The sequence below is a fragment of the Hemitrygon akajei genome, chromosome 6, assembly GCF_048418815.1.
Source record: "Hemitrygon akajei chromosome 6, sHemAka1.3, whole genome shotgun sequence".
NCBI lineage: Eukaryota > Metazoa > Chordata > Chondrichthyes > Myliobatiformes > Dasyatidae > Hemitrygon > Hemitrygon akajei.
The window spans coordinates 184,549,548-184,562,514 of NC_133129.1; the positions used below are offsets into that span (position 1 = coordinate 184,549,548).

General features: G+C 47.2%; 1 protein-coding gene across 13 annotated transcripts in view; it reads right to left on the minus strand.

Annotated features, from left to right (window-relative positions):
- LOC140729753 (F-actin-monooxygenase MICAL2-like) overlaps positions 1 to 12,967 on the minus strand; it is a 261,577-nt gene that overhangs the window by 139,687 nt on the left and 108,923 nt on the right. For all 13 annotated transcript variants that reach the window (XM_073049926.1, XM_073049935.1, XM_073049934.1 and 10 more), the window contains exons 5-9: positions 8,134 to 8,235; positions 7,559 to 7,714; positions 4,594 to 4,694; positions 2,767 to 3,024; positions 1,167 to 1,282 (exon numbers count right to left, since the gene is read on the minus strand). In XM_073049926.1, the coding sequence (XP_072906027.1) occupies positions 1,167 to 1,282; positions 2,767 to 3,024; positions 4,594 to 4,694; positions 7,559 to 7,714; positions 8,134 to 8,235 (733 nt within the window). The remainder of the gene's footprint in view (positions 1 to 1,166; positions 1,283 to 2,766; positions 3,025 to 4,593; positions 4,695 to 7,558; positions 7,715 to 8,133; positions 8,236 to 12,967) is intronic.

Genomic DNA, 12,967 nt, shown 5'->3' on the forward strand with positions numbered 1-12,967 from the left:
ACAGGAATAAACAGTTGATGCTTCAGGCTGAGACCCTTCATCAGGATTGGAAAGGAAGGGGGAAGAAGGTGGAGAGAGGGAAGGGAGGACAAGCTGGCAGGTGATGTGAGGCCAGGTGAGGGGGAAGTTGGGTGGGTGGGGATGGGGAGATGAGGTAAGAAGCTGGGAGGTGATAGATGGAAAAGGTAAAAGGTTGGAGAAAGAGGAATCTGATAGGAGAGGAGAGTGGCTCATGGGAGAAAGGGAAGGAGGAGGGGCAGCTGAGGAAATGGAAGAGGTAAGAAGGGAACCAGAATGGGGAATGGAAAAAGAGAGGAGGGAGATATTACTGGAAGCTAGAGAAATCAATGTTCATCCACCTGGATGGAGATGGGGTGTAGGGTTAAGGCAGCATAGTGGCATAGTGATTAGCACAACGCTCTTGGGTCAACTCCCACTGCTGTCGGTAAGGAGTTTGTACGTTCTCCCTGTGACAGTGTGGGTTTCCTCTGGGTACTCCAGTTTATCCCACAGTGCAAAGACCTACTGGTTGGTAGGTTAATTGGTCATTGTAGATTATCCTGTGATTAGGCTCGGGTTAAATGAGGGACTACTGTGTGGTACAGCTCAGCAGGGTGGAAGGGACTGTATCTCTATAAATAAAAATGAAGGGGGCTTCGAGGAGATCTGAGAAGGTGGCTGTATTTGGACAACACTGCCTGAGCCAGTGGTACAGGGCATGAACAGGCAAAGATTCCACCACTGGTCTGGGCATCTGGGCGAGTACTTTAACTAGCAAGGTGAAGATGACAATGGACGTAACGCAGATAAATGGATTTGGTGTAGGTGATTATGAGAGGGACACACATGTTGGGCCAAAGTGTCAATATCTGTGTTTGCATAACTCAATCATTGCATGAGCTCCATCATACGTATTCACACAACACACAGTACACACACCAGCACTGGCTCACACACTGAGATACACACACTTCAACACACAGTACACACACCAGCACCGGCTCACACACTGAGATACACACACTTCAACACACAGTACACACACCAGCACCGGCTCACACACTGAGATACACACTCATTTACCCCCCACACCACTCTCACAGGACATAGCAATAACCCCCCCCCCACACACACACACACACACACACACACACACACACACTCACCTCTCCGCCAAGACCTCCAGAGTCGGCACCTTTTCCGCCCACCTCTTGACCATCCACGCAGTGTCCAACGCAGCGAGGAATCCACGCGCGCACCCTGTCCCCATCGGCCAAAATGGCTGCAGTTGGTTCACAGAATCAGAGAGAGAGGGAAGTGAGTTACTGGCAACAGGAGAAGGCAAGGTATGTGCAGAGATACGAGTTGTCAGAGAGAAGGGGACAAACAAGGCCCCACCTCACTGACACAGATTGAACGAGTTGTCAGGGCCACCACAGACTGGTTGCCTCACTAGTCCAATAAGTTTCCTGCAACAACCGAGATACCGGAAGAACCCACTGGGTCAGGCATCATCTGTGGAGGGAAATGGACAGTCAATTTCTGGGCAGCTGCAGGATCCACCTGAAGTGTTGACTGCCCATTCCCTTCTATAGATGCTACCTGACCTGCTGAGTTCCTCCACGTCTCATTTGTCATTTCAGGAAAATCGGCTCACACACAAACCAGGGGAAGAGCTCAGCAGGCCGGGCAGCATCTACACAGGGAACTGAACAGTTCATGTTTCAGCCCAGGCCCAGGACTCTCTTTGCCCTCTCACCCTAATCTATGCCAACTAGACTTTTCATCCTGAAACACGGACTGTTTATTCCTGTCGATATACACTGCCAGACCTGCTGAGTTCCTGCAGCATTCTGTGTGTGTGTGTGTTCCAGCACATTCCGGACAGTCACCGCCCTACGTGTAAAAAAACCTGCCGGGGTGGTGGTAGACACAGATACATTAACAAACTGTTAGAGAGGCACATGGATGATAGAAAAATGGAGGGGTACGTGTGAGGGAAGGGTTAGATTGATTTTGGAATAGGTTAGTCGGTTGGGTCAACGTTGTGGGCCAAGGACCCTGCACAGTGCTGCAGTGCTCTATGCTTTACAGCCGGCAGCTTTGGTCCCCTGCTTTAGGAAAGACGCCACTGAACTGAAAGAGTGTATTTGGAACGGAAGACAAGAGTGTTGCCAGCACAGTTACAGAGAGAGGTTGGACAGGCTGGGATTTCACTCCTTGGGGTGCAGAAGACAGAAGAGTGACTTTATAGAGGTGTGTGACATCATAAGGAGGGTGAATGGACTCAGACATTTCTCAGAGCTGGGAATCAAGAACAAGGTTTAAGGGGGGAAAGCTTAGTGAGAGCTGGAGAAGTAACTGTTTTTGTAGACCGAGGGAGGTCAATAGGTGGAACGAACTGCTAGAGGCAGGTACAAAGGCAATTTTTTAAAAAAGGTTTGACAGATACATGGATAGGAAAGGTTTAGAACAGGGGTTCCAACCCGGGGTCCACAGACCCCTCGGTTACTGGTAGGGGTCCGTGGCATAAAAAAGGTTGGGAAGCCCTGGTTTAGAAGGTTATGGGTCAAACACAGGTAAATGTGACTACCTTTGATGGGGTATCTTGGCTGGCATGAACCAAGATGGGCCGAAGGGCCTGTTTGTGTGCCATAAAACTCAGTGACTTTACAACATTACTTCCCCATGTCCAAACCCTTCTTGCGTTAATTAACCCCCCACCCCTCCTGCCCTCAAAGTAGAGAGGAAGGGAAGGGTTCTTGCCTCCAACAGGCTGTCGCCAACCAGAGCCACAAGCAGCTGATGGCCCTGCCGCTCGCGGACCAGAGAGGCATTCTCCGCCGCATACATGCAGGTGAAGTCGAACATGGCCACGTCGGGCTGGTCAATGTGGTTCATCGCAAAGTCCAGAGCTGGAAGCTGGTAATCCGTGGCAAAGTCGGCTGCTTCCCTGGCGTAGGACAAGAGGGCACCCTGGTTCACATTCTCGGTGCCCAGGAGCATTTCCGTATCAACATAATCCTGCAAAATTCAAAGCACAAACTATGTTTATTATGTCGCTATGTACAAACCCGAGATTCATTTCCTTGCAGGCATTCACAGTAGAACAATGAAAAACAATAGAATCTATGAAAAACTATATTTAAAGGCTGACAGACAACCAAGGCGGCAAATAACACTGAGAACATGAGTTGTAGAGTCCATGAAAGTGAGGCCATAGGTTGTGAAATCAGTTCACTGTTGAGGTGAGTGAAGTTACCCACGCTGGTTCAAGAGCCTGATGGTTGAGGGGTAATAACTATTCCTGAAGATGGTGGTTTTGGTCCTGAGGCTCCAGTACCTCCTTCCTGATGGCAGCATGGCCTGGGCGGTGGGGTCTTTGATGATGGGTGCTGCTTTCCTGTAGATATGCTCAATGGTGCAGGGACACCACACGCACAGGAGACAGGGACAGGAACGTCCTCGTGTGTAAAGCAGTCCAGCTGCTGAAGAGCAAATCCAGGTGGCCAGTGTGGTAACAAACAGCAGCTAGTTTGCACGGGAAGAGTTCAACAACCAGGAAGCTATGTTGCAGCTTTATAAAAGTCTAGTTAGACCACAAGACATACGAGAAGAATTAGGTTATTCCACCCGTCGAGTCTGTTCCACCAATTGATCGTGGCTGATCCATTTCCCTCTCAACCTCATTCTCTTGCCTGTGAATATTATTATTCTGTACACTATTCTGTTCAGTCTGCACACTCCTCAGTAGGTTTCAATAGTTACATTTAATGTCAGAGAAATGTATACAATATACATCCTGAAATGCTTTTCCTTCACTGCTAAGTGAGTTTTTAAATTTTGCTGCTGTAACAAAATAATTTCCCACTTGGGATCAATAAAGTATTATTATTATTCTCCTCCCCGTAACCTTTGATGTCCTTACTAATCAAGAACCCATCAAGCTCTGCTTTAAGTTTGACCACATCTGGAGTATTACATTCAGTTCTGGTTGCCTCATTACAGGAAGGGTTTGGAGGCTTTGGAGAGGAGACAGAAAGGTTAACCAGGATGTTGTCTGGACTAGAGAAAACTTACAAGGACATTGCCAAGACTTGAGTAACAGAGAAAGGTTAAATAGATTAGCACTTTATTCCCTGGAGCATAGGAAAATGAGAGGAGATTTGATAGAGATATACGATATTATGAGGGATAAGATAAGGTGAACACAAGCAGGCTTCTTCAACTGAGGTTGGGTGAGAACACAACGAGAGGTCAGGTGTTAAAGGTGAAAGGGGAAATATTTAAAGGGAACATGAGGAGGAACATCTTCACTCAGAGGGTGGTGAGAGTGCTGAATGAGCTGCCAGAGCAAGTGGTGAACGCAGGTTCGATTGCAACACTTCAGAGAAATTTGGATAGGTACTCGGATGGGAGGGGTAGGGAGGGCTGTGGAGCAGGTGCAGGCCGAGGGGTCTGGGCAGACTAATAGTTTGGCATGGACGAGGTGGACCATAAGGCCTGTTTCTGTGCTGTGGCCCTGTATGACTGTACGAGCCCACCCTGCTCCCCGGCTCACCCCATCCCCTCCCCAGCTGTCCCATCACTTACATTGATGATGACCCCTTTGTCCAACAGGCTCTGCTTCTTTGCCGTCATCACAAAGTAATGGGTGTTGTCCTTGTAGTAGACAATGTTCTCCAGATCAATCCCTGTAAAAACAGAACACGATCCAACATCAAAACCCCTCCCCTCGAGACAATCACAATCTGATTTAATATCACTCACCTATGTCATGAAATGTCTTGTTTTGTAGCAGCAGTACATTGCAATATTTAATCATAAAACTATGACAGGAAATGTCTATTAAAAATTAAACAGGTGATGCCAAAAGAGAGTACCCTTTTCCCTCTTCTCAAATTCCCCTCTCTGGCCTCTCACCTCTTCTCCTCACCTTCCCCTGGCCCCCCCTCCTTTCCGTTTTCCCATGGTCCACTCTGCTCTCCTGTCAGACTCCTCCTTCTTTGACTTTTCCACCATCACCTCCCAACTTCTTACTCCACCCTCCCTCTCTCCCCAACCCCCAGTTTCACCAGTCACCTCCTAGTGTGTCCTCCTTCCCCTCCCCCACCTTCTTATTCTGACACCTTCCCCCTCCTCCTTCCATTCCAGTCCCGATGAACTTTCATAGATGCTGCCTGGCCTGCTAGGAATTTTATGTGCGTTATTTTATCACATCCTGGTGCCAAAGATACATTCCTCTGTTATCAGTGAATCAAACAAATCCCGTGCTGTCGTTACACCCACTGATGCAGAATGACACGCAGAGTTGCTCCAGCATTGTCTGTATGTCTCTGTGTCTGTCCATTTGTCTGTCTGTGTGTCTCTGTCTGTCTGTCCGTCTGTCTGTGTGTCTCTGTCTGTCTGTCTGCGTGTGTGTGTGTCTGTCTGTCTGCATGTGTGTGCGTCTGTCTGTCTGCGTGTGTGTGCGTGTGTCTGTCTGTCTGCGTGTGTGTGCATGTGTCTGTCTGTCTGCGTGCGTGTGTGTCTGTCTGTCTGCGTGTGCGTGCGTGTGTCTGTCTGTCTGTCTGCGTGTGTGTCTGTCTGCGTGTGTGTCTGTCTGCGTGTGTGTGTCCGCATTGATCTGGATGTCCAGCACCTGCAGAATCTGTTGTGTTAAAAAGTAGTGAGGTTGTGTTCATGGACCATTCAGAAATCTGATGGCAGCGGAAAGAAGCAGCTTCTAAGTCGTTGCGTGTGTGGCTTCAGGCCACTGTACCCTTCCCTGATGGTACTGATGAGAAGAGGGCATGTCCCAGGTGGGACACGAGGTAATTCAGCTCATGCTCCCTGTGCACTTTCTAATCCACCGTCCCAGCCAGTAGCTCTGCCAATCTCGGACAGATCCAGATTTCCACTACCAGATGGATTTTGCTGTGGTACAACAGTCAAAACAACAATCCTAAACCTGTAAACAAATCCAGCTTTGGCAACAGGAAGCATGAAGTTCAAAGATTGTTGTAAAATTCTATCTGGTTAATAAGTATAACCTTCCAGGGTGGAAATCTGCTGACTTCAGCTATAGGTGACTGTAGACCAAACTGGTTCACCCTTAACTGCCTCCTCAGCGTAGGGACAATAGGGATAGTCAAAAAGTATGGACAACTTCTACATCCCAATAACACCATGAGGGATGCCTCCTTCCCTCCTCAAGGCTGCTTGTACCACTCCCATCGAGGAGGAGGGTACATACAGTGGTTGCTATCGATGCAATGCTCCTCAGACAGGATGAAGAGATCCATACTCCCCAATGCCATTAGGCTTTACAATTCAACCACCAGGAGTAAGATATGTTAAAGAGCCAGGGTTAGGACTCAATGTATTTAAGTAAACTACTTAAGAACTTTTTAAAAGCTATTATTAATGCTTTTTGAGAGGGTGATTTTAGATGCATATCATATTTTTACTGAGTTAAGTATTGTATGTAATTAGTTTTGCTACAATAAGTGTATGGGACATTGGAAAAAATGTTGAATTTCCCCATGGGGATGAATAAAGTATCTATCTATCTAGCATCACCAGACTCAAAAACAGTTACTTTCCCCAAGCAGTGAGGCTGATCAACACCTCCACCCACTAACCCACCCCTCCACACCCCCAACCATCACTACTTTATCATTTCCTGTCAGTCACCTTACCTACAGACACTCCTGTGCCCAGCATCACTTTATGGACATGCAATCAATCCGTGTATATAAGCTATCCTATGTATTTCCATTTCTTGTGTTTTTTATTGTTGTGTTCTTTATCTTATTGTGTGTTTTTGTGCTGCATCGGATCCAGAGTGACAATTATTTTGTTCTCCTTTACATTGTATGTTGGAAATGACATTAAACAATCTTCAATAATTGTTGCTGTAATTGGAATTGGAATAGGAGTTAGTTTGTTATTGTCGTGCGCACTGAGATAGAGAGGCAAATGAACCCATTTGTCATTATCCCTTTCCATGCACTACTTACTTAACTGGAATTGGAATTAGTTTACTATTGTCACATGTACAGTGAAAAGCTTGTCGTGTATTGTTCATACAGATCAGATCATTACACAGTGCATTGGGGTAGAACAAGGGAAAGCAATAACGGACTGCAGAATAAAGTGTAACGGCTACAGAGAAGCTGCAGAGCAGGTAGATAATAAGGTGGAAGGTCAAAATGAGGTAGATTGTGAGGTCAGGAGTCCACCTTATAGCAATAGGGAGCCATTTCAATGGTCATATAACAGTGGGACGGAAGCTGTCCTTGAGCCTGGAGGTACTTGCTTTCAGGTTTCTATATCTTCTGCCCAGTGGGAGGGGGGGGGGGAGAACGTCTGGGGTGGGTGGCTGCTTCACTGAGGCAGTGAGAAGTGTTTTGAGAGAGAACCACTCCATTTTTCTGGTGGGCTGAGGGACGAGTCCTGCGTCATCCCAGGAAGGTGAAAGGTTGGGAAAGAAGAAGCTGCTGGTTGCCCCACCCTCGGGACCATTGGACGGGCAGCCCGTGAGCCAGCACCAACACGTCAGCCAGGTCAACCTCACCCGTCTCCTCCTTCAGGTCCTGGAAGAACTTCTGGTTGAAGATGAAAGCCACTCCGCTGATCTCCTCCACCTTTGCCTCCGCTGTGGTGTTGCGATTGATGAAATTGGCTGTGATGGCAATGGCCAGCTTACCCCGGAACTCCTTCCTCCTGAAGCCTGCAGAAGCAAGGTACCGTCAGAGCAACGTCCACTGTGCCCACCAGCGCAGATCCCTGCCCACACTGTAGGCAGGATAGGGTGGAGAAGAGAGGAACGGTGTAGTGGGGTGCTGGAAGAGGTAGGAGGGAGGGATGGAAATGGTAGGAGGGAGGAGAGAGGCAGGGTAGGGAGTAGAGAGCAGACGGCAGAGGGGATTAAAAAGGGACCACAGGGAAGGAAGGAGATAGGACGGGGGAGGGGGGTGACACAGGCTAGGGGGCAGATGAGGGTGGAGCAGGGCTTGTGAGACAGGAACCAGAAGGAAGGGTGGAGGGTGGGAGTCAGGTGGGGGCAGAGCAGGGAAACGCTGGAGTGATGGGGGTGAGGGAGTGGAAATTGACGAACAACGAGGAGGGATTTTGATTGGCAATGCTCACCTTGCAAACTGCTCTTCCGACCATCAGCGCCGATAATTACATCGAAGGTAAATGCGGAGGTAGGGTGGTCCCTGGGTAATACCTCCGCACGCCAGCCTACGTCTAAACAAAGGATGAGGGAGTGGTGAGGAACACAAACCGAACTCCACTGGTTTAACACAGACTAATGCAGTTCAGTACAGACCCTTCGGCCCACAATATTGTGCTGAATTTATAACCTACTCCAAAATCAATCTAACCCTTCCCCCCACATAATCTTCCATTGTTTAATCATCTGTGTCCCTATCTAAGAACCTTCTCAATGTCCCCAGTGTATCTGCCTCTACCATCACCCCAGCATCATTTTCCATGCATTTAGCACTCCTCCCACCCGGTCTCACCTATCACCTGCCAACTTGTACTCCTTCCTCTCCACCCGCCACCTGCCCCCTGAAGAAGGGTTACAGCCCAAGGCATTGACTGTTTATTCCACTCCATAGATGCTGCCTGACCTGTTGAGTTCCTCCAGCATTTTGTGTGTGTTGCTCTGGATTTCCAGCATCTCAAAGTTCAACGTAAAACAGACAGACAGACAGACATACTTTATTGATCCCGAGGGAAATTGGGTTTCGTTACAGCCGCACCGACCAAGAATAGTGTAGAAATATAGCAATATAAAACCATAAATAATTAAATAATAATGTTAATCATGCCAAGTGGAAATAAGTCCAGGACCAGCCTATTGGCTCAGGGTGTCTGACACTCCGAGGGAGGAGTTGTAAAGTTTGATGGCCACAGGCAGGAATGACTTCCTATGACGCTTAGTGTTACATCTCGGTGGAATGAGTCTCTGGCTGAATGTACTCCTATGCCTAGCCAGTACATTATGGAGTGGATGGGAGACATTGTCCAAGATGGCATGCAACTTGGACAGCATCCTCTTTTCAGACACTACCGTCAGAGAGTCCAGTTCCACCCCCACAACATCACTGGCCTTACGAATAAGTTTGTTGATTCTGTTGGTGTCTGCTACCCTCAGCCTGCTGCCCCAGCACACAACAGCAAACGTGATAGCACTGGCCACCACAGACTCATGGAACATCCTCAGCATCGTCTGGCAGATGTTAAAGGACCTCAGTCTCCTCAGGAAATAGAGACGGCTCTGACCCTTCTTGTAGAATTTATTATCAGAGTACATACATGCCACCACATAAAACCCTGAGACTCTTTGTCTGTAGCACACTTAGCAAATCTATAGAAACAATAACTGTAAACATGATCAATGAACAGCAAACTGTGCAAATGCAAATAAATAGCAAGAAATAACAAGAACATGAAATAAGATAACGAGTCCTTAAAGTGAGACCATTGGTTGTGGGAAACCAGAAATAGAATGTGTGGTTACAGTGGTATGCAAAAGTTTGGGCATCCCGGTCAAAATCTCTGTTACTGTGAATAGCTAAGCGAGTAAAACATGACCTGATTTCCAAAAGGCATAAAGTTAAAGATGACACATTTCTTTAATATTTTACACAAGATTACTTTTTTATTTCCATCTTTTACAGTTTGAGAATAGCTGCTTTTGTTTTTTACAGACGGTGTGATGTTTGCTTCCAGAATTTGCTGATATTTAATTGAATTCATTCTTCCCTCTACCATTGAAATGTTCCCCATTTGGGCTGCAACACAAGCCCAAAGCATAATCGATCCACCCCCGTGCTTAACAGTTGGAGAGGTGTTCTTTTCATGAAATTCTGAACCGTTTTTTCTCCAAACATACCTTTGCTCATTGTGAGCAAAAAGTTCTATTTTAACTTCATCAGTCCACAGTCCACATGTTTCCAAAATGCATCAGGCTTGTTTTGATGTTCCTTTGCCACCTTCTGATGCTGAATTTTGTGGTGAGGATGCAGGAAAGGTTTTCTTCTGATGACTCTTCTATGAAGGTCATATCTGTGCAGGTGTCGCTACACAGTAGAACAGTGCACCACCACTCCAGAGTCTGCTAAATCTTCCTGAAGGTCTTTTGCAGTCAAATGGGAGTTTTGATTTGCCTTTCTAGCAATCCTATGAGCAGTTCTCTCAGAAAGTTTTCTTGGTCTTCCAGACCTCAACTTGACCTCCACCGTTCCTGTTAACTGCCACTTCTTAATGACATTATGAACTGAGGAAACAGCTACCTGAAAACGCTTTGCTATCTTCTTGTAGCCTCCTCCTGCTTTGTGGGCATCATTTATTTTAATTTTCAGAGTGCTAGGCAGCTGCTTAGAGGAGCCCATGGCTGCTGATTGTTGGGACAAGGTTTGAGGAGTCAGGGTATTTATAAAGCTTTGAAATTTGCTTCATCTGGCCTTTCCTAATGATGACTGTGAACAAGCCATAGCCCTAACAAGCTAATTAAGGTCTGAGACCTTGGTAAAGGTTATCTGAGAGCTCAAATCTCTTGGGGTGACCAAACTTTTGCATGGTGCTCTTTTCTTTTTTCTCATTCTAAAACTATACAAAACAAAAATAATACACTAATCTTGCTTAAAATGTTGAAAACAGTATTTCATCTTTAACTTTAAGACTTTTGGAGATCAGTTCATCTTCTACTCACTTAACTATTCACAGTAACAGAAATTTTGACCGGGTTGCCCAAACTTTTGCATGCCACTGTATCCCCTTTTGTTCAAGAGCCTGATGGTTGAGGGGTAATAACTGTTCCTGAACCTGGTGGTGTGAGTCCTGAGGCTCCTGTACCTTCTACCTCAAGGCAGCAACAAGAAAAGAGCAAGGCCTGGGTGGTGAGGATCTTTGATGATGGACGCTGCTTTTCTATGGCAATATTTCATGTAGATGTGCTCAATGGTTGAGAGGGTTTTACCTGTGATGTGCTGGGCTGAATCCACTGCCTTTTGTAGGATTTTTTCACTCAGAGGCATTGGCATTTCTATACCAGGTCATAATGCAGCCAGTCAGCACACATCCCACCATAAATCTATAGAGGTTTGCCAAGGTTTTCAATGACATGCCGAATCTCCACAGAGGCGCTGCTCTGCCTTCTTTGCAAACTCTTGTGTTCCCGTTCTGTTCTGTCCAACTCTGAGGAGAGGTCACTGGCCTGAATTCTGTGCCACGGGTCTAACAGTAACAGTGATGGGATTGGTGGGTGCGATTGATTCTCTCAAGACACAACAGCCCTTCCCACAGCAGTTGAACTTGTGTGGGCAAACAAGGGCAGGGACAGAATCTAATTCCACAGAACACTGAGGACCGTTCACCAGGAATTACTGGCCAAATGCAGATAAAGGGGTATGATCAGAATGTGGTTTTCCTCTCACACTCACTCACATGCCACATATATACCCTCCCCGCACGCTCACACACACTTTGCACGTACAGTACTCTCACCCTGCACACTCACACACTGCCTGTGCACATTAACACACTCACTCCCTGCACTCACACACTCTCTCCACACTCTCACTCTCTCTCCAGTCACACTCTCCCACACTCACTCTCTCTCCACACTCTCACTCCACACTCACTCTCTCTCCACACTCTCACTCTCTCTCCACACACGCACTTCCTGCACACATTTTCTCCACTGCACGCTCTCACACACACAATCACAGTCTCTCCTAAACACATTTGCACCCTCCTCTGCACACACTCGCACACACACTCCTGTGAAGACTGTTCTGGAAACAGCGGGGAACTGGAAGCCCGGCTCTGATCTTCGGAATGCTTTGGACAGACGACTCCGGCATTCCAGAAATTCTCAAAATACTTTCCAGTTTGTGATTCTATTATTACCTTGTAAGAGGTTTATAATCAGGACCCTGCCAGTGACCCATGGACTCCCTGCCCATCCCTGCCCCCAGGGGTCTGCACCTATAACATTCGCCAAAAGCCTAAATATCTTTCGACCTAAAATAATCAGCAAAAGGCCTGCTCAAAGCCCACCCAGGCAGAAGCACCTTTCCAACCGGTGACCCTGCCACCAGGGAGGACAAGGGAATTGGAATATTACTGTCACATGTACCGACAGTGAAAAGCCTGGCTTACATACAGATCAGGTCATTACACTGTGTACTGAGGTAGAACAAGGGGAAACAGCAACAGAATGCAAAATAAAGTGTTAAACTTACAAAGAAAGTGCAGTGCATGTAAACAAAACTGGTGCAAGAACATAACAAGGTAGTTTGTGAGGTCGAGTCCATTTTATCCCACTAGGGAACACTTCAGAAATCATGGTCGAGCTGCTGCTGCCTAACCTTACTCATTGTGGTCTATTGGTGTGTCCAGAGGTTTCATATCTGCAAGTCTGGGCCAAGGACTGGAAGTTTTAGACCCAGTATCTGTGAATCTGAGAGCTAGGGCAAAGACTGGTCGTTGGGGCCCAGAAGCAACCAGTCATGAGATTGGAGGCCTGTCTGTTCATGAGGATGAGTGGGTGAGGCCTGTCTGTGCATGTGGATGAGTGGGTGGGGCCTGTCTGTGCATGTGGATGAGTGGGTGGGGCCTGTCTGTGCATGTGGATGAGTGGATAAGTGGGTGAGTGGGTGGGAGGGAGGGAGGGAGGAAGGGGGCTAGTCTTGCTGTTGTTGTTTTGTTGCTTGTTGTGTCCTGTGTTGTTCTGTCATGGACATGTTATGTTGACACTGGAGTGTGAAGCCACACTTGCAAGCTGCCCCTAGCACAAACTTGGGTTGTGTTGGTCGTTAATGCAAACGTTGCTTTTCACTGTATCACAAACACGACAGATTCTGCAGATGCTGGAAATCCAGAGCAACACACACGAAATGCTGGAGGAACTCGGCAGGTCAGGCAGCATCTATGAAAAAGAGTAAACAGTCAACGTTTCGGGCTG